We start from the raw sequence: 21,781 nt of genomic DNA, 5'->3' as shown, positions 1-21,781 counted from the left end.
CAGGGAGTTCTGGAAAATGATCACCAATGCATCCACAATCCCTACCGCCACTTCTCTCAAGACCCTAGGATGTAGGCCATCAGGTCCGGGGGATTTATCCGCCTTAAGTCCCATTATTTTACTGAGTACCATCTCCTTAGTGATTTTAATCGTGTTTAGCTCCTCCCCCCGCATTGCCCCCTGTTTGTCCAGTGTTGGGGTATTTTAAGTGTCCTCTACTGTAAAGACTGATACAAAATATTTGTTCAGTGTCTTTGCCATCTCCATGTTCCCCACCACTAGTTTCCCGGTCCCATCCTCTAAGGGACCAACGTTCACTTTAGCCACCCTTTTACTTTTTATATAGCTGTAGAAACTCTTGCTATCTGTTTTTATATTTTTTGCTAGTTTACTTTCATAATCTATCTTCCCTTTCTTAATTAATCTTTTAGTTATTGTTTGCTGGCTTTTAAATGCTTCCCAATCTTCTATCCTCCCACTAGATTTGGCTACTTTATTTTTATGCCCTTGTTTTCAGTCGAATACTATCCTTTATTACTTTACTAAGCCATGGATGGCTGTCTTTTCTTTTACTCCCCTTTTTCCTCAGTGGAATATATTTATCTTGAAAGATGTGAAATATCTCCTTGAATGTAGACCACTGCTCTTCTACCGTCTTACACTTTAATCTGTTTTCCCAGTCCACTTTAGTCAATTCTACTCTCATACCTTCATAGTCTCCTTTATTTAAGCTTAGTACACTGGTTTGAAATCCAACTCTCTCACCCTCAAACTGAATTTGGAATTCAACCATATTATGGTCACTCATTCCAAGGGGATCCTTTACTAGGACATTTTTTATTAATCCTGTCTTATTACACAGGACCAGATGTAAGATTGCCTGCCCCCTGGTTGGTTCAGTTACACACTGCTCAAGGAACCCGTCCCTAATACACTCTATGAACTCTTCCTCAATGCTGCCATGCCCAATTTGATTAGCCCAGTCAATATGAAAGTTAAAATCCCCCATGATTGTAGCTGTTCCCTTATTGCAAGCCCCAACTATTTCCTGATTTATACTCCGACCAACAGAGTTGCAACTGTTAGGAGGCCTACAGACTATGCCCACTAGTGACTTTTTCCCCTTATTATTCCTTATCTCCACCCAAACTGTTTACTATCCTGATCCTTTGACCCAATCTAATTTCTGACTATTGCAGTGATTCCATCCTTGATTAACATAGCAACCCCACCTCCCTTTCCTTCCTGTCTGTCCTTCCTAATTGTCAAATACCCTTGTATGCTTAGTTCCCAGTCATGATTATATTGCTGCCATGTTTCCGTAATGGCCACCAGATCATACCCATGTGTAGTTATTTGTACCGTCAACTCGTCAATTTTGTTATGAATGCTGCGTGCATTCAGATAAAGAACTTTCAAATATGTTTTCTGACAATTTATTCCTGCTTTTACCCCTTTTACTACTTTACCTTTATCATTATACATTCTGTCCCTTCCTGACACGCTCTGGTTTTTAATTCCCCCACTGCTACCTTGCTCTATTGCCTTCTGCGCTGTCATTTTTATTTTTCGCTCTCTTAAAACCTCCCCCCCACTAATTATTTTAAAGCCCTCTCTACAGCCCTAATTATTCGGTTCGCCAGGATTCTAGTCCCAGCACTGGCCAAGTGAAGTCCGTCCCAACGGAACAGCTCTCTTCTGTCCCAGTACTGATGCCAGTGTCCCAGGAAGCAAAACCCATTTCTCCCACACCAGTCTTTGAGCCACGCATTTAACTCTCTAATTTTATTTACCCTAGCCAAATTTGCACGTGGCTCAGGTAGTAATCCAGAGATTATTACCCTTGTGGTTCTGCTTTTTAATTTGGCCCCTAGCTGCTCAAACTCCCTCAGCAGAACCTCCTTCCTTGTCCTATCTATGTAGTTGGTACCAACATGGACCACGACAACTGGATCCTCCCCCTCCCTCTCCAAGTTTCTCTCCAGCCCAGAGGAGATGTCCTTAACCCTGGCACCGGGCAGGCAACACAGCCTTCGGGTCTCTCGCTCTCGGCTGCAAAGAACTCTATCTATCCCCCTAACGATACTATCCCCTACCACTACAGCATTTCTTTTAACTCCCCCCACTTGAATGGCCCCCCGCTCCACGGTGCTGTGGCCAGGTTGCTCATCCTCCCTGCAGTCCCTGTTCCCATCCTCACAGGGAGTAAGAGCCTCAAACCTGTTGGACAAGAGCAAGGGCTGCGGCTCCTCCAACACTACCTCCTGGATCCCCGTACCTGTCTCACTTCTAGTCACACCATCCTGACCCTGGCCACGGACTACATCTGAATTAATTAATCTAATTGGTGTGACTACCTCCTGATACACAGAGTCCAGGTAACTCTCCCCCTCCCTGATGTGTCTCAGTGCTTGAAGCTCGGACTCCTCGAGCATCCAACACTTACTGCAAATGTGATCACCTTGAGCATCAATGGTGTCCACCAACTCCCACATATTGCAGCAGCAACACATCACCTGATCTCCCATTCTATGTAATTAATTAAATTTATTAATATTATTTTTAAATACCCTCTGCTCCGATTCTAGATGAATATCGCACCTTAGAAACTATAAACCACAGAGTTTAAGCTTAAAAAGAGAGAAATACTTACCAACCAATCACTTACCCGCTTTTTGGTGAAGTCACACTTGGATTACTTTTTACCTCTCTCCTTCCCTCCGAGTTCCGAGTTTGGAGATTGGTACGCCTTACCTGGTCTCTGGGGCCTTTTATAGCCCCGCTCTGCCGCTCGAGATTCCCGCCGATGCTGTGAGGCCTTACCTGGTCTCTGGGGCCTTTTATAGCCCCGCTCTGCCGCTCGAGATTCCCGCCGATGCTGTGAGGCCTTACCTGGTCTCTGGGGCCTTTTATAGCCCCGCTCTGCCGCTCGAGATTCCCGCCGACACTGTGAGGCCTTACCTGGTCTCTGGGGCCTTTTATAGCCCCGCTCTGCCGCTAGAGATTCCCGCCGACACTGTGAGGCCTTACCTGGTCTCTGGGGCCTTTTATAGCCCCGCTCTGCCGCTCGAGATTCCCGCCGATGCTGTGAGGCCTTACCTGGTCTCTGGGGCCTTTTATAGTCCCGCTCTGCCGCTCGAGATTCCCGCCGATGCTGTGAGGCCTTACCTGGTCTCTGGGGCCTTTTATAGCCCCGCTCTGCCGCTCGAGATTCCCGCCGATGCTGTGAGGCCTTACCTGGTCTCTGGGGCCTTTTATAGCCCCGCTCTGCCGCTCGAGATTCCCGCCGACACTGTGAGGCCTTACCTGGTCTCTGGGGCCTTTTATAGCCCCGCTCTGCCGCTAGAGATTCCCGCCGACACTGTGAGGCCTTACCTGGTCTCTGGGGCCTTTTATAGCCCCGCTCTGCCGCTCGAGATTCCCGCCGACGCTGTGAGGCCTTACCTGGTCTCTGGGGCCTTTTATAGCCCCGCTCTGCCGCTCGAGATTCCCGCCGACACTGTGAGGCCTTACCTGGTCTCTGGGGCCTTTTATAGCCCCGCTCTGCCGCTCGAGATTCCCGCCGACACTGTGAGGCCTTACCTGGTCTCTGGGGCCTTTTATAGCCCCGCTCTGCCGCTAGAGATTCCCGCCGACACTGTGAGGCCTTACCTGGTCTCTGGGGCCTTTTATAGCCCCGCTCTGCCGCTCGAGATTCCCGCCGATGCTGTGAGGCCTTACCTGGTCTCTGGGGCCTTTTATAGTCCCGCTCTGCCGCTCGAGATTCCCGCCGATGCTGTGAGGCCTTACCTGGTCTCTGGGGCCTTTTATAGCCCCGCTCTGCCGCTCGAGATTCCCGCCGATGCTGTGAGGCCTTACCTGGTCTCTGGGGCCTTTTATAGCCCCGCTCTGCCGCTCGAGATTCCCGCCGACGCTGTGAGGCCTTACCTGGTCTCTGGGGCCTTTTATAGCCCCGCTCTGCCGCTCGAGATTCCCGCCGACGCTGTGAGGCCTTACCTGGTCTCTGGGGCCTTTTATAGCCCCGCTCTGCCGCTCGAGATTCCCGCCGACGCTGTGAGGCCTTACCTGGTCTCTGGGGCCTTTTATAGCCCCGCTCTGCCGCTCGAAATTCCCTCCGACGCTGTGAGGCCTTACCTGGTCTCTGGGGCCTTTTATAGCCCCGCTCTGCCGCTCGAGATTCCCGCCGACGCTGTGAGGCCTTACCTGGTCTCTGGGGCCTTTTATAGCCCCGCTCTGCCGCTCGAGATTCCCGCCGACACTGTGAGGCCTTACCTGGTCTCTGGGGCCTTTTATAGCCCCGCTCTGCCGCTCGAGATTCCCGCCGACACTGTGAGGCCTTACCTGGTCTCTGGGGCCTTTTATAGCCCCGCTCTGCCGCGCGAGATTCCCCATTCAACATTTGTCCCACACATTACCTTCCCTCTGTTACTGACCATCACATCGTCCTCTTGGCCACAATGCTGAAATAAAAGCAACCACAAAACAACCTTTCCAGTCCAGCTTTATACATCTATCCATCCAATATGATATCAAGAACTCAACTAATCACCCTTGTGTATTCCCTTGGTGGCTATCTTGCATCGGCCTTTGCCCATCCTACTGATGTCATGCAGTGCTACCCCAGTGGCTGCAGCATGGCTGGTGGAAGGCTGCTAACTTTCAGTGGGGGACACTGCAAATGGCTGTGCATGATGACCTCGAGGAGCTGGTGGCTGGTTGTGTCAAATTGAGTGATTTTTTTTTCTTCTTCTTCTTCTTGGTCAACCACTGGCTGGGCAGGCTAGATTTCTTGGGTGTCTGAAATGAGAAAGGCACAAGGGTAGGGTTGTGCTGAGGGGAAGGGCTGAAAGCAAGAGGTGCAGGCTTACAGCATGCGCACTTTGTAAATCAGAAGAGATTCTGGGATGAGGGGGAAGTGGGATGTGAGAAGGAGGATAACGTATAAGAATACCAGTATCTTGTATCCTTTCAGCCCCATCGCTGGCCAGGGGCTCAGCCATGTCCCTGCCGAGAATGGCCAGCACCGTCTCCTCCAAGGGGATGAGATGAAGCTAGGAACATAAGAAATAGGAGCAGGAGCCATTCAATAAGATCATGGCTGATCTTCTACCTCAACTCCACTTTCCTGCACTATCCCCATATCCCTTGATTCCCTTAATATCCAAAAATCTGTCGCTCTCTGTCTTGAATGTACTCAACAACTGAGCCTCCACAGCCCTCTGGTGTAGAGAATTCCAAACCCTCTGAGTGAAGAAGTTTCTCCTCATCTCAGTCCTAAATGGTCGACCCCTTATTCTGAGACTGTGACCCCTGGTTCTAGACTCCCCAGTCAGGGGAAACATCCTCCCTGCATCTACACTGTCAAGCCCTGCAAGAATTTTGTTAGTTTCAATGAGTTCACCTCTCATTCGTCTAAACTCTAGCGAATATAGGCCTAGTCTAATCAATCTCTTCTCATAGGACAATCCCCCCATCCCAGGAACCTGTCTGGTGAACGTTCGTTGCACTCCCTCTTTGGCAAGTATATCCTTCCTTAGGTAAGGAGACCAAAACTGTACACAATACTCCAGGTGTGGTCTCACCAGGGCCCTATATAATTGCAGTAAGACGTCTTTACTCTTATACTCAAATCCTCTTGTAATAAAGGCCAACGTACCATTTGCTTTCCTAATTGCTTGCTGTACCTGCATGTTAACTTTCAGTGATTCGTGTACAAGGACACCCAGGTCCCTCTGAACACCAACATTTCCCAGTCTCTCACCATTTAAAAAATACTCTGCTTTTCTATTTTTCCTACCAAAGTGGATAACCTCACATTTGTCCACATTATATTCCATTTGCCATGTTCTTGCCCACTCACTTAGCCTGTCGAGATCCCCTTGAAGCCTCCTTGCATCCTCCTCACAACTTACATTCCCACCCAGCTTTGTATCATCAACAAACTTGGATATATTACATTTGGTCCCCTCATCCAAATCATTGAAGTAGATTGTGAATAGCTGAGGCCCAAGCACTGATCCTTGCGGTAGTCCACTAGTTACAGCCTGCCAACCAGAAAATGACCCGTTTATTCCTACTCTCTGTTTTCTGTCCTTTAACCAATCCTCAATCCATGCTAGTATATTACCCCCAATCCCATGAGCCCTAATTTTGTTTAATAGCCTCTTGTGTGGCACCTTATCGAATGCCTTCTTAAAATCCAAATACACCACATCCACTGGTTCCCCCTTATCTATTCTGCTAGTTACAACATCAAAAAATTCGAACAGATTCGTCAAACACGATTTCCCTTTCATAAATCCGTGTTGACTCTGCCCAATCCTATTATTATTTTCTAAGTGTCCTGTTACCATGTCCTTAATAATAGATTCTAGGATTTTCCCTACTACTGATGTCAGGCTAACTGGTCTGTAGTTCCCTGTTTTCTCTCTCCCTCCTTTCTTAAATAGTGGGGTTACATTTGTTACCTTCCAATCTGCGGGAACCGTTCTAGAATCTATGGAATTTTGGAAAATGACAACCAATGCATCCACTATCTCTATGGCCAACTCTTTCAAAATCCTAGGATGTAGGCCACCAGGTCCAGGGGATTTATCGGCTTTAAGTCCCATTAATTTCTCCAGTACTACTTTTTTACTAATTGAATTTCTTTCACTTCCACATTTTCGCTATTAGTTCTCCATTATTTCTGGGAAGTATTTTGCGTCTTCTTCCGTGAAGACAGACACAAAGGGCTCAATATTTACAGCCCTGAGGAGGTGGGTTTGGACGCGTGTCAGCTGGTAAAATCGGAAAAAATGGCTTCAGACACCCATCCCGCCCCCACGCGATTTTCGTGAGTGTCTGTTGAGCTGCTCTCAAACTGACCCGACTCCAATGGTGGGACAGGGAGTTATGGCAGCTAACTGCCTTGATAATCCTATTTTGACAGAGGTTTCCCATTTTTGTGCCTCTGGCTCCTGTTTCCCGTCGTGTCAAAAACAGTCCAGCTGCAAGGAGACGAGTTTCTCGAGGACATGATCTGTAGTCATTATTGGTGCAGAACTTTAAAAGCGCTCCTGTAACATGGCTGGCATTCAAATGCAACAATTTTGTTGTTGGAGGTTTGGGATAAGATTTTGCAAATCTACTGACCTTGTGACTCGTCAAGTTGACACACATCTGCTGTTTGAACTGATTGGAATAATTTCAGGCCACTTTGAGTGTGCGCTGGCAAGCTTCTTGCTTCAACTGAAATTTATAACAACGGGATGGGAACCATTTACATCCTCTCATCCTGGTCGTCAGATTCGGAGGAAGAGCAGCGCGGCTTAGTGCTGCCGGATGAACAAGTGGCTCAGCACACAGCCTCCTTGGAGGAAGATGAAGAGGACGGGGAGGAGGACGGGGAGTAACGTTTTGCGGGGCCGGATGTGGCCAATCCAGCAGCAGGCGACCACATTGCTGGCCGTCAGGCAAGTGATGCACTCATCCATGCCAGATTCGCATAAGCTTACGCTTCAACCACAGGTGGCTGGCACATGGAGATGAATATAGGTGCGACATTCTCAAACCCCAGGCATCATCTGTCCAATAAACGGTGGTTTGCGCTCAGTGTCACCACCAACATTCTACATGAGCCCTCACTCTTGAACTTCTATGTCCCAGAACACAGAGGCCACACTTTAAGTGATCTAAGCAGATCATTAAACCTTTTTCCACACTGGACCCATGTGAGTCTGCACACAAACCTCGAGCTCACCTCCTCAGCAATTTGCAGCCAAGTTGCCTTGGTTTGCTGAGGAGGCCTCCTCCTTCCGTTTCCAGGGAAGAGGAGCTCCTGACGTTCTCTAACTCCCTCAACAAGAGCATGGAGAGAGCCAACATTGAACCTGGGTGCAGCCTTAGTTATTGGGGCTGCCGTTCCTGCAGCAGCCAGCACCTCTAAGAGAAAAAAGCATTACTATCACTAAGCCAATGATTGGAACAAATCTGGCATCTTTTTAATTTCATAGTCAGATAATGAATTGATATATAAAAAAATCATAAATATCTTTCTGGAATAATATGACCAGCAATTTCATTCATTAAATTTTGTTCAGAACAGATGCTGTCAACTCCCCTTTCTATATAATACGGCACCAATCCATCCCATTGACATTTTCCCCAAAGGGGACATGGCCCCTTTAAGTTTTCATCCAAACAACGCATCATCAGGCGCGAGAAACTGACAGCCTCCAAGCAATTGCCTGGAGGGACCCGCACGTCGGCCGTAATGAGGCCAATCAAGGCAAAATAGTAAGTTCTGGGAGGCGGCAGCTGGGAGCGGGTCGGAAAGCCTCCGAGCAGCGGACCCGCACTCAACCCGCCTCCATTAGTAAAATTGCAGCCAAAGTATGTTTAATTTCGCTACCATTTCCTTATTCCCCATTAAAATTTCTCCTGTCTCAACCTGTAAGAGACCCACATTTACTTTTACTAATCTTTTCTTTTTTACGTACCTATAGAAGCTTTTACAGTCTGTTTTTATGTTAGTTTACTCTCATATTCTATTTTCCCTTTCTTTATCAATTTCTTGGTCCTCCTTTGCTGAATTCTAATATCCTCCCAATCCTCAGGCGTACTATTTTTGGCAGCATTATAAGCCTCTTCCTTTGATCTAATACTATCTTTAACTTCTCTTGTTAGTCATGATTAGACCACTTTTCCTGTAGGGTTTTTATGCCTTAAATGAATGTATATTTGTTGTAAATTATGTATAACATTTTTAAATGCTAGCCATTGCTCGTCCATGTTCATACCTTTTAATGTAGTTTCCCAATCTACCTTAGCCAACTCGTCCCTCATACCTACGTAGTTTGCTTTGTTTAGATTTAAGACCATAGTTTCGGATTTAAGTAAATCACTTTCAAACTCAATATAAAATTCAATCATATTATGGTCACTCTTCCATAAAGACCCCTTTACTACAAGGTTATTAATTAACCCTTTCTCATTGCACAATACTAGATCTAAAATAGCCTGTTCCCTAGTTGGTTCCTCAACATACTGATCTAGAAAACTATCTTGCATACATTCCATGAATTCGTCCTCCACACTATTACTGCAAATTTGGTTTGCCCAGTCTATATGTAGATTAAAGTCCCCCATGATTACTGTATTACCTTTGTTACGTGCACCTCTAATTTCCTGATTTATACTCTGTCCTACATTACAACTATTGTTTGGGGGCCTATAAACAACTCCCACCAATGTTTTCTGCCCCTTGCTGTTTCTTAGCTCCACCCAAACTGATTCTACTTCTTGATTTTCGGAGCTAAGATCCTTTCTCTCTGCTGTCTTTATCCCATCCTTTATTATCAGGGCTACCCCTCCTCCTTTTCCATTTTGCCTATCCCTTCTAAAAGTTATGTATCCTGGAATATTTAGTTCCTAACCTTGGCCACTTTACAACCACGTCTCCGTTATGGCTATTAGATCAAACCTGTTCATTTCTATCTGCGCTATTAATTAATCTATTTTGTTGCGAATGCTTCATGCATTCAGATATAGTGCCTTTAGCTTTGACTTATTTCTCTTTTTCCCAGATGTCACCTTGGTCACTGATGCCCTATTACCTTTGTTACTCTCTGTCCCTTCCTGACACACTCTGCTTATTTTTACCCAAAACTCTACTCTGCTATAGAGCCTTGACATTTCTGTTGCTGCTTTTAAATTTACTCTTTCCTAAATCCTCCCGCCACCCCGCTCCCCCGCCCCCCCCCCCCCCGCCCTTCATTAGTTTAAAGCCCAGTCTACTGCACTAGTTATTTGGTTCGCCAGGACACTGGTCCTAGCCCAGTTTAAGTGGAACCCGTCCCAATGGAACAGCTCCCTCTTTCCCCAGTACTGGTGCCAGTGCCCCATGAACCAAAACCCCTTCCTCCCACACCACTCTTTGAGCCACACATTTAAACCTCTAATCTGTTTGTCCCTATGCCAATTTGCGCATGGCTCAGGTAACAATCCAGAGATGACTATCTTTGAAGTTCTGCTTTTTAATTTGGATCCTAGCTCCTCAAACTCCCTCAGCAGAACCTCATTCCTAGTTCTACTTATGTCGTTGGTTCCTACATGGACCACGACAACTGGTTCCTCCCTCTCCCACTCCAAGTTCTTCAGCCGCGAGGAGCTGTCTTTAACCCTGGCAACACAACCATCGGAACTCTCGGTCGCGGCTGCAGAGAACAGTATCTATCCCCCTGACTATACTGTCCCCTACCACAACTACATTCCCTTTCACTCCCCCTACTTGAATGGCCTCCTGCACCATAGTGCCATGGTTAGCCTGCTCATCCATCCTGCAGGCTTTTCCCTTATCCACACAGGCAGCAAGAACCTCATACCTGTTGGACAAGGACAAAGGCTGAGGCTCCTCTAGCACTGCACCTGGCATCCCCTTACCTGCCTGAGTTGCAGTCACACCCTCCTGTCCCTGACCACTAACCAGACCTGTACCACTACCTAACCTAAGGGGTGTGACTGCCTCCTGGACCAAAGTGTCCAGGTAACTCTCCCCATCCCTGATGCCCCACAATGTCTGCACCTCAGACTCCAGCTCAAAAACTCTGAGTTGGAGTTCCTCAAGATGTAGGCACTTACTGCAAACGTGGTTGTCTGGGATCACAATGCTGTCCACAAACTCCCACATGCTGCAGTTACGGCACACCACCTGCACTGCCATCCCTATATGACCTTGTCTTATTTAATTAAATTTATTTAAATTTGTAATTAGGTAACATAGTTTACAGTGTCGTTTTTTGACTACTTACTTGATGTAGATTAAGTTAAGGGTACTGAAATTATATATCTACCTGTAACACAAAGCACTACAAGTAATGTAAGAAAAAAGCAGCAACCCCTTCCCCCTCTTCTCCAAATTCTCACTCTTTCCAAATTCCCAAACCAAGCATTCTGTTGAAGTCCATTCCATTTAATCCCACTCTGTGCAGACTGCTCTGTACTCTGTAGAAATGTTTACTTTTATACACTTGGAGCCTCACCCAATTTACAAGTGATGATCCAGCTCGCCTGCTCCTGGTGATTAGCGCCGATTCAAGACAAGTGCCCCTTAAGCGATTGGCACTGCTTTCTAAAATGACTGGCTAACTTTAAGAGAATGCTGCTTCGGTCCAGGGACGCTATGGCCACGCTGGGCCTGCTGCTAGGACTACCGCCGGGAAAAGAGTGTTGCACTCCAGGTTCTGCGCTGCGCTAATGTTAATCAGCAGGCAGCACCAAAATACCGGTGCTGCCTGCGCTATTAGTGCAGGCAGCCTTTAATTCGGCCCGTGATGGCACCGGCAGGTTTCTGGCCTACTCGGATTTCTAGGCCCTATACTTTCTGGTGAAATGGGCAGACATATGGCAGATGAAATGTAATGCAGAGAAGTGTGAAGTGATGCATTTTGGAACGAAAAATGAGAAGAGGCAATCTAAAGTAAATGGTACAATTTCAAAAGGGGTGCAAGAACAGAGACACCTTGGGGTTTAGTACACAAATCTTTGAAGGTGGCAGGACAAGTTGATAAATCTGTTAAAAAAGCTCATGGTATCCATGTTTTATAAATAGAGGCTGATGCCGCAAAATTCAATCTTGTAGTGCCGCCGTTAAGTCCAATTTTCTTGAAAAACTGGCAGCCGCCTTGTTTCCGCCCACTTCTGTCATGGGGCTCGGTGGTCGCCAATTTGGAAAGGGCCATTGCAAGAGAGGGTTCAAGTACAGGAACAAGGATGTCTTGCTGCAGTTGTACAGGGCCTTGGTGAGACCACATCTTGAGTATTGTGTGCCGTTTTGGTCGCCTTATCTGAGGAAGGATGTTCTTGCCATGGAGGGAGTGCAGCGAAGATTCACCAGACTGATACCTGGGATGGCAGGGATGACATATGAGGAGAGATTGGGTCGATTAGGCTTATACTCGCTGGAGTTTAGAAGAATGAGAGGGGATCTCATTGAAACTTATAAACTTCTAACAGGACTAGACAGACTAAATGCAGGAAGGATGTTCCCGATGGCTGGGGAGTCCAGAACCAGGGGTCACAGTCTAAGGATAAGGGGTAAGCCATTTAGGACAGAGATGAGGAGGAATTTCTTCACCCAGAGAGTGGTGAACCTGTGGAATTCTCTACCACAGAAGGCCGTTGAGGCCAATTCATTAAATATATTCCAGAAGGAGTTAGATATATTTCTTAAGGCTAAAGGGATCAAGGGATATGGGGAGAAGGCAGGAACAGGGTACTGAATTTGGATGATCAGCCATGATCTCATTGAATGGCAGAGCAGGCTCGAGGGGCCGAATGGCCTACTCCTGCTCCTACCTTCTATGTTTCTATGTTGCCTATGTTCGTCTCTCCAATGTAAATGTGAAGATCGTGATGTCAATCACACCTGAATTGACGCACAACTGTGATTTTGGATGTCGCCGCACTCCATGCCGTCTTCTCCTAACCACGCATGGAATAACGTACGTGCAGCAGTTGTACAGGGACAGTGTCAGTGTCAGCATTTCTTAAAGGGACACATATATCTTTCAGGTAAGTTTCGATTTCAGCTTTTGGGTTGCTTTTTTAATATTTTATTGGAGTATTGGCTTGGGGAAATACATTAAAAAAGTTGTGAAAAGAGTGCGGGGTGTGCTGCTGGATGCTTGCAAGGCTTTGGACGTTAAAGGAAGACCTGAGAACACCACTTGCTCCCAGTGCTTGTTTGTGGTTACTGACGGGAGATCACTGTCTATGTGTAAGCTACAGCTTCTCGTTTTACTTTCATTGAGTGACATAATGGAGGACAAGTAATAGCTGAAAGAACCATGTAAAAAATTCATAATTAACATACAGTGACTAATATATTAACCTACTTTAAGTTACACCCGTCTCGGACTCTTCAGCCCCTATTCTGTTCATGCTCCATCTGCCTGTGATTTTAAAGTGCTCAGCAACAAATCCAGTGTTACATTTCTGTGGTAAAAATTTAACTCTTTAAAGGACTGCAGTGACGTTGCAGCACCAAAATAAAAATGTAGTAACATTTTAGAAAAATACAAGACTATGCTGAATAAATAGGTATATAGTTTCAATCCCCCCCCACCTCACCCCCATTTTAATTTCCTCCTCTTGAAAGTGTTGAGTGGTGCTGGGTTGTTGTTTCACAGGTGCCATCCACCCTTTGGTACCTCACTTAGGTGGTTTCTGTTCATGTGTCAGCCTATACAATGGCAGTAATAATACAATGACAGACACCCATACTATCGGATGTGGAGTCCTAAAGCTTACAGTGTACCCGAGGACTACAAAGATGGGCTGGATTTTGCCAGCCCTGGGGAGGCGGGTTTGGAGGTGGGACTGCCGGGAAAATGGCAGAACCTGGGGGCGGGTGCACAACCCGCCTCTGTGCCATCTTGCCAGGAGGCGGGTAGCCGACCCGCGCCGGGTCCCGTCTCCTTGGAGGCGGGAGGGGATTACAGCCACTTAACTGCCTGTTAACAGGTAGTTAACAGGCAGATAAGAGGATTATCCCCATTTTGTCCACACAAGTGCGGGCTTCCCAAAGGCTCTGAAACCCGCCAGGGTCACCGAGGCGAGTAGTGGGTCTGCGGGGGTCGGAGGGGTGCAAAAGTGTGCTGTGAAGGTAAGTGATGTGTGCAAGTGTGGAGAGGGGAGTATGTGAGGTAAGTGGAAAGTATTAAAAAAAGTTTACTTACCTTTGTTTCTTCCTGCAGGCTTCAATCGATGGGTATGCAGAGAGTCTCGCATCTCTGCGGCAGAGATGACAGATGGCCGTTGTATTCTCCAATGCAACAACCATCTAATTTCTGCAAAAAATAGAGGTTTGATGAGTCTTGAATACAAGGACTCATCAAACTACAGAGAATGTCAGTGTTTGACAGCTTCACAGAGCTGTCAAACGATGACAATTCATCTGTCAAAAATATTTGACAAATGAAACGTCATACGTTGTCGTTCTCTGTAACAGTCTCTCCCTTAATTGGCCTGCTAAGCCTGCAGGGCGGGTTTAACAAGGTCAATCAAGGGAAAATAGCGTGGGTTGGCCAGAAGTTGATGATGGCGGTACTGAAACCTGACAAGTGGGAGTCCCGCCTCCAAAAGCTCCCCAGTTGTAAAATCCAGCCCAGTGTTTCCATTGGTCATCTGCAGCGGGCGCCCCTCTCAGTAGGCAGTTAAAATAGAATCGTGGTGCTACGTAAATGGTAGGATATATTTATGAAGCTCCTGCCTGATTCAGACGGACACCTCAGCCACCCAATAAAACAGCGGCGTTAAAATAGCTGCAGGGTGAGAAACGAGCGGTAACTATACTGCTTGGATTTTAACTCCCGTTTGCCCCGTATCCGACAGGTGGAGGAATTAAAATTCATAGGAACCGGAGCAGTCCATTCAGCTCCTCCAGCTTGCTCTGCCACTCAGTTAGATCATGGATGATCTGTACCTCAACTCCATTTACCCACTTTTGTTCCATTTCTTTTTAATTTTAATTTGTCTTTCTCAGATCCAAAGACCTTACACTTCCCCCATTATCTGTATATTCCCTTTGTAACTTAGTGCTCTCATCCACACAACCTACTGTGTCTTCTAACTTAGTGCTATCTGCAAATTTAGTTATGAAAAATAATAAAAATGCAACGACTAATTGTTTGAGCATGGCTTCGCCACTTTTAACTTGGTCTCTCAAGCTAGCTGATCTAGTCTTTTAAAAATACGATAGACATCTTATTGCTGTCAAGACAAAGCTCACTCATAGGGCGTCATTTTAACTGTGCAATAGTGTAAAACTATTGATAGCGAGTTGACTTCAATGGAAATAAAAATCGGGAAAAATGTAAAACGGGCTGCCGACTCGCCATCACCCATTTTACACTAGCGCACAAAATCAAAATTATTCCCATTGTGTCTGAGAGAGTCCCATTGTCTCTAAGAAAAGAGTATATACAAATTATATGAATGTATATTTATATACACTCAGGGATATATCTGTTTATACACTGTATGGATAGATCTGTGTTTATGTGTTCCACCATAAATGTTTTTAGATGCTTTGGCAACATAAGATGTACCTTGTCATGCCATTAAAGCGATTTGAATTGAATTGAATTGAGAGCCAAGCTCTAAAGTCTTTGAGCTCAGGGGTTTGTCCCATCGAGCTTTCAATCACCAAGAATTCCAGTTTGGGCCTACCCTTTGAACTGTGGGCAAACAAAATACTTTTGATTGTTTAATTAACCCGGAATAGCTATCTATCAAAGGCTTGACCACGATGGCCATTTCAGTTAGTTGATCCTTGGAGTGTACTCATTGTTTGAAAGCCCCTCTATGGATATCTAACTAGCACTTCAGAACACCATAGTACATGTGCCTTGCTTATTGTTGAGAAAAAATGCTGACTTTTAGATTACAGAAATATTATAAATTGAAAAAATCCAGTTCAGGTAGTACATGTAAAATCTAAATTGTTACAATGTCCAACACCAAGTCCTTGTACTTCCGCCTTTACAACATTGTGCTTTTTTGTCCCATTTCATCTCTTTTGTCACTGAAACCCTGATCCATTCTTATCTATCTAACGATTCAACTTCCTGAATGCCATCCTTACTGGCTTCCCAAACTCCTCCTTACACAAAGTCCAACTTATCCAAAACTCTGGTGCCACATTCTGTCCCTCATTAGGTCACATCCGTCATACCCCATCCTCACTAACCTCCACTAGCTCCAAACATACTGAATTTTAGTGTCCTAATACTAGATGGTGACCAGAAACTTAACTGGAACAGCCACATAAATACTGTGGCTGCAAGAGCAGGTCAGAGGCTGGGTATTCTGTGGCAAATATCTCACCTCCTGATTCCCCAAAGCCTTTCCACCATCTACAAGGCACAGGTCAGGGGTGTGATGGAATATTCTCCACTTGCCTGGATGAGTGCAGCTCCAACAATACTCAAGAAGCTTGACACAATCCGGGACAAAGCAGCCCACTTGATCGTCACCCCATCCACCACCTTAAACATACACACCCTCCACCACCGGCGTACTGTGGCTGCAGTGTGTACCATCTACAAGATGCACTGCAGCAACTCGCCAAGGCTTCTTCGGCAGCACCTCCCAAACCCGCAACCTCTTCCACCTAGAAGGACAATTGCCACACATCTGCGGCAGCTGTCTAATACAGGTGTTAGACCTCATGCAAATGCTAATGATTGGCCTAACACTTCTTTGAGGACCTCTCTGGGAAATTGTATTGCTCAGAACAGAGCAGGCCTGTGAGTGTGAATGGGTCAGCACAACTCTTTTTTTTTACGCAGCGAGTTGTTATGATCTGGAATGCACAGCCTGAAAGGGTCGCAGAAGCAGATTCAATAGTAACTTTCAAAAGGGAATTGCATAATACTTGAAGGGGGAAAATTAGGGGGCTATGGGGAAAGAGCAGGGGAGTGGGACTAATTGGATAACTCTTTCAAAGAGCTGGCACAGGCATGATGGGGCAAATGGCCACCATCTATGCTGTATGATTCTATGATTCTGTGAAATCAAAGCTGCCCACTCTCACCACTCTCAAAATCACACCAGTATAAAATGTATAGGTAGTTGCTGTATAATAACTGCTTCACATGCTGCTTCATAATACATTGGAGTTAATGATAGCTGTTAAATTCTTTTCTGAAAAAATAAAACTTGCATTTATGTAACACCTTTTATATCCTCAACACGTTGAAAAACACTTTACAGCCAATAAAGTACTCAAAGTGTCATCTCTGATTTGTAGGAAAATGTAGCAGCCAATTTACACACGGCAATGTCCCACAAACATCCGTGAGATAAATGACTATATACTGTAATCTGTTCCAGTGTTATTAGTTGAGCGATAAATGTCTGCCAGGACACCAGGAGAATTTCCTGCTCTTTTTTAAGTAGCACCATGAGATATTTTAGACCTACCTGAGTGGCCAAAACCATCAACTTTGGTGGGAGTGTAAAAGAGGTGATATTGGATCGGCTGCCCATTATACACCCCACCTGAATTTTCTTTACTTGACTTCAATGGAGGGGAAAATCAGGCAGTTGAATCGAAAGAGGCAGCTAAGAAATTCCACAATGAGTTGGACAAAATATGTAAGTGGGCAGAACAATGCCAGGTGAAATTTAATACAGACAACTGTTAGCGCTACTTATAGGAAGACATGCACATGGCATGAATGGTGTTGAAATAGCTGAAAGAGATCTAGGAGTCTTAGTAGCCTTGATACTAAACATATCCAATCTTATATCACCTGTTCTATGCCTCTGCCAAAGTTGAAAGTTCTACTCAATGTCTCGTTTGATAAAAGGCATCTCCAAAATTGCAGTACTCCCTCAGTACTGCACTAAAGTGTCAGCCTAGATTATGTGTTCAAATCCTGGGGCAGGGCTTGAAGCTACAACCATCTGACTCAGGCAAGGTACTACTACTGAGCCAAGTTGACGTTCTCTCTTGTGCAATGTATAGTGCAACTAACACATTGCTATTGTACACAGATTCATTTGGACTTTCTACAGTATAATGAAACTTCTATCTATGACTTTCTCTTTGTGCACATGTTGTTCTCAGTGTTTTACTCAATCTATCATCTCTACTTTCCAGCCATCATGTATGTAATGGGAGCATTAGGCCCTGCAGCAGGATATCTTCTAGGGGGAGTATTGATTGGCTTCTACGTAGATCCCAGGACCATAGTTCAGATTGACCAGAATGACCCACGCTTTATTGGAAATTGGTAAGAGAAGTGAACAACTTTGATTTTCATATATCACTTTGAATGAGCTTTTTTTCTTTGTACTTTGTGTAACATAAAGTGATCCAATTTTCACCATGTGTATTTGTGATAGTTGCATATTCAGCACAACATGAAAGACATATTCGTCTTACTTCCATTCCATGTAAAAGAATGGAATTGATTATTAGCAGTAAGCTTGAGGATCATCTGTACAACAATAACCTGGTAGGCATAGATTCAGAAAAGGAAGATACTCTCTGACCAACTTCCTCGACTTCTTTGAGGAAATGAGAACCCAAGTGGACTGTGGCAAACCCTATGACACGGTGTACCCTCAAAAGGCTTTTGACAAAGTTCCACATGAAAGTCTATTAATTAACTTAAAAGCTGTTTAGATTCAGGGTAAACCCTGATAAATAGATAAGAAAGTGGTTGAAGAGTAGGGAGCAACGAGTAATCGTTAGAGGAGTTATATCAGAGTGGGGAGAAAGTACTGAGTCGGGTACATCAGGGCTCACTGTTGGGACCAGTACCATTTCTAATTTACATAAATGACCTGGATTCAGAAACCCAAAGTGGTTAAATTTGCAGATGATACCAAACTAGGAAGGGCAGTTGATTCGAAAGAGACAGCTCAGAAATTACAGAATGAGTTGGACAAAACATATAAGTAGGCAGAACAATTGCAGATGAAATTTAATACAGACAAATGCTACATATAGGAAGACATGCATATTTCATGAATGGTATTGAAATAGCTGAAAGTGACCTAGGAGTCTTAGACTAGACACTAAACATGTTCAACCCCTGCAGACCAGCAACCAACAAAGCCAATAGAATGTTGAACTAAATAGCTAAAACAATAAGTCAGAACAGGTAATGATCAAATTTTATAGTATACTAGTCAGTCTACACCTTGAATAACTTTATCCAGTCTGGTTGCCAAGAAATACGAAAGATATTCAAGCGCTGGTAGCAGTGCAGAGAGCCAGTGTCAGGGGTCTGAGTTACGAAGAAGGACTGGATAAACTTATACTTTATAGCTTCGAAAGGAGGCAACTGACTTAAAGGTATAGAGGGTACTTTTATGACTGATATCATGACATTGCTCTTCACACAAAGAGTGATCAACACGTGGAATAAATGTTCAGGTAGAGTGGCGAAGGTAAAAACCCTAGAATCCTTTAAGAAACAGTTGGATGCTACAGTGAAACTATGGGTCACTGACTCCAGTTGAGCCAAATGGTTCTCTATATCTGTAATTATCTTGTCATTTAGAGAGTTTGCAGTCTTTGTCAGCAATACAGTGCTGCCATTTTCATTTTGTACCCCGTCAGTCTCCCACCGGAACCTGGCAGGAAACGTTAGCTGTCCGATGGTTAGGAGTAAGATTTCAGGCAGCAGGAAGTCACCACTGAGGATCCGATGGAACGGTCCCCAACACTCAGATGTGGTTGGGAGGGGGTTTGGGAGGGCATCGTGGTCGGGGGAGGCAAGCTGGGGGCAGGTGAGGGGCAAGATTCCTGCAACTCCTTCCTCAAAAGGAAACAGAAATAGATAAAATGAACACCTTTCTGGGTGCCTTCGGGCCTTGGCTCCTGTTGCTGGCAGGATGGCCTGGTGAAGCCGCGATGGCTTCCTGGCACAGGCCTGTAGTTAAAATTACAGTCGGGACTCGATGTAATCGGAGCCCGGTCTGCTTATTTAAAGAAGGACACCTCTGTTTTCTGGAAGGTGTCCCTCTTGCCTGCTCAAAGGAGCAAGTTAAGTTTGTAACCCATGGGAAGACAGTGGGATTGGTGGGCGCAAGTCACTGCCCATCCGCCTGGCTGGAAAAGTTAACATTTTCCCTCTAATTTCTGCTTTAGTTGGAAGCAACTGCTCATTTAAGAACCCTAGCTTTTGCTGCACCTCGTTTTCTTCTTGTGGGACTACGCCTAGTCTGTACCCTAAACGTCTCCTATTCAAAAGTTTTATCTGCTGATTTTTCTTTCCTGTTTATCTGTGTTAGTTCCTTATCTTGTTGAAAGTTGGGTTTTTTTGCAGTCAAGTACCTTTATCTTTTACTTCTACTCTCCTAGCAGCGGCCTAAATTTCATGGATTTACCTGATGCTGCCTCCTATTGTAGCACTGGCTTAACGATAGTGAGGTCCAAGGCCAAATATCCAGTGCTCCTCGGACCTCGCCATTTGTGTGCAGGTTGGGGGGGTACCCAAAAGTGGGTGCTCCCAAATTTAACCACGTGTCTTATTCAGTTACTCTTGCACAAAATAATTCTTAGTGCTTAAGAAACCACATGACTTACAAAGCAGTTAGCACTGCTTAAAGAGGGGGAGTCATACAGACATTATGGAGGGAGGTAGCTCAGGCAGTCAATGTCACCTCCACCATGCCACGTATGCGAGAAAAGGTTTATCACCAGCGTGGTCAAGGTAAATTAAAGCATGAGTGACCAGGCATGTCCTGATAGAATGCTAAATGTGTGAATCACCTCCATACTTATCATGCCCTCACAGTGTAAATGAAATGAATGTGGAAGTTAATATTCAGAAGGCACCTAATAGCTTGCACATGTACTCCTTTCCTACCAATCCACTGTGCCTGAGACTAAGCATGCTAGTCTTCTTTTCTCGTATGATAGTAGCAAAAAACAAATTAAATATCAATATCTAAGTCAGCTATCCAGGCCAAAGCTTCCGGTGTAATAGCGTGGATATCTTGTAGGCTGCCTGCGAATTTCCTCTGAGGGCAGTGTTTAATGATATGCTCCAGGGTCTGATTAGGAGCTCCACAGTTGCATGATGGGGATGCTTTAATCTTTCAGAGTCATAATGGCACAGAAGGAGGCCATTTGGTCCATCGAGTCCATGCCGGCTCTCTGTAGAGCAATCCAGTCAGTCCCATTCCCCCGCTCTATCCCTGTAGCCCTGCAAGTTTATTTCCCTCAAGTTCCTATCCAGTCTCCCCTTGAAAACATTGAGACCTAAAAATTTGGTTGCTTTGCGCCTCCCCTTAGCGTCCATTCCCTCTGTCCCTGCGCACGCTTTAAAACTGTGCCATTAAGTGTATATTGCCTCTCTCTGTTCCTTCTGTCAAAATGCATCACCTCACATATCTCTATTAAATTCCATCTGCCACTTGTCTGCCCATTCTGCTAGCCTTTCTATGTCCTGTTGCAGTCGATTGATATCATCATCACTGTTTGCCACACCCCCAAGTTTGGTGTCATTGGCAAATTTAGAAATTCTACTCTGTATTCCAATATCCAGGTCATTTATATATATCAAAAAAGCAGTGGCCCCAGCACTGACCCTTGGGGAACACCACTGTCTACCATCCTCCAGTCTGAAAAACAGCCATTTACCACAACTTGCTGTTTTCTGTCCTTAAGCCAATTCCTTATCCAAGCTGCCACTGACCCATCTATTCCATGCCCCAATTTTGTTAACCAGCCTTCTATGTGGTACTTTGTCAAACGCCTTCCAAAAATCCATGTAGACAACATCCATTGCATTCCCTTCATCAATCTTCTCTGTTACTTCATCAAAAAATTCAATTAGTCAAACACGATCTGCCTTTTACAAATCATGTTGGCTCTCCTTAATTAGCTTAAACCTCTCCAAGTGCCCGTTAATTTTTTTCCTTGATTATTGTTTCTAAAACTTTACCCACCATTGATGTTAAACTGACCAGCCTGTAGTTACTAGGATTGTCCTTACACCCTTTCTTAAACAATGGTGTCACATTTGCCACTTTCCAATCCTCAGACACCTCCCCCGCATCTAGGGAAGATTGGAAAATTATGGCAAGCCCTTCCACTATCTCCTCCCCCAATTCCCTTAGCAATCTGGGATGCAAGCCATCTGGACCAGGCGACTTGGCCACTCTAAGCATACCCAGCCTTTCTAGTACATCCAGTCTAAAAATTTTCACCCCTCCCATTACTTCTACCTTTTCCACTTCTACTGATATTTTGTCAGCATCCACCTCCTTAGTTAAC

The 21,781-nt window shown here is 45.2% G+C and overlaps 1 protein-coding gene across 1 annotated transcript in view; it reads left to right on the top strand.

The window, feature by feature from the left end:
* Positions 1 to 21,781, top strand: part of slco5a1 (solute carrier organic anion transporter family member 5A1) — a 398,244-nt gene that overhangs the window by 189,146 nt on the left and 187,317 nt on the right. The window contains exon 2 of the mRNA XM_085993128.1: positions 17,648 to 17,780. Within this exon, the coding sequence (XP_085849254.1) occupies positions 17,648 to 17,780 (133 nt within the window). The remainder of the gene's footprint in view (positions 1 to 17,647; positions 17,781 to 21,781) is intronic.

The sequence above is a fragment of the Somniosus microcephalus genome, chromosome 7 (assembly GCF_052327205.1).
Source record: "Somniosus microcephalus isolate GS21.2 chromosome 7, FLI_Smic_1.0, whole genome shotgun sequence".
NCBI lineage: Eukaryota > Metazoa > Chordata > Chondrichthyes > Squaliformes > Somniosidae > Somniosus > Somniosus microcephalus.
The sequence above is the reverse complement of the archived record's forward strand: the minus strand, read 5'-3'. Positions and strand labels throughout refer to the sequence as shown.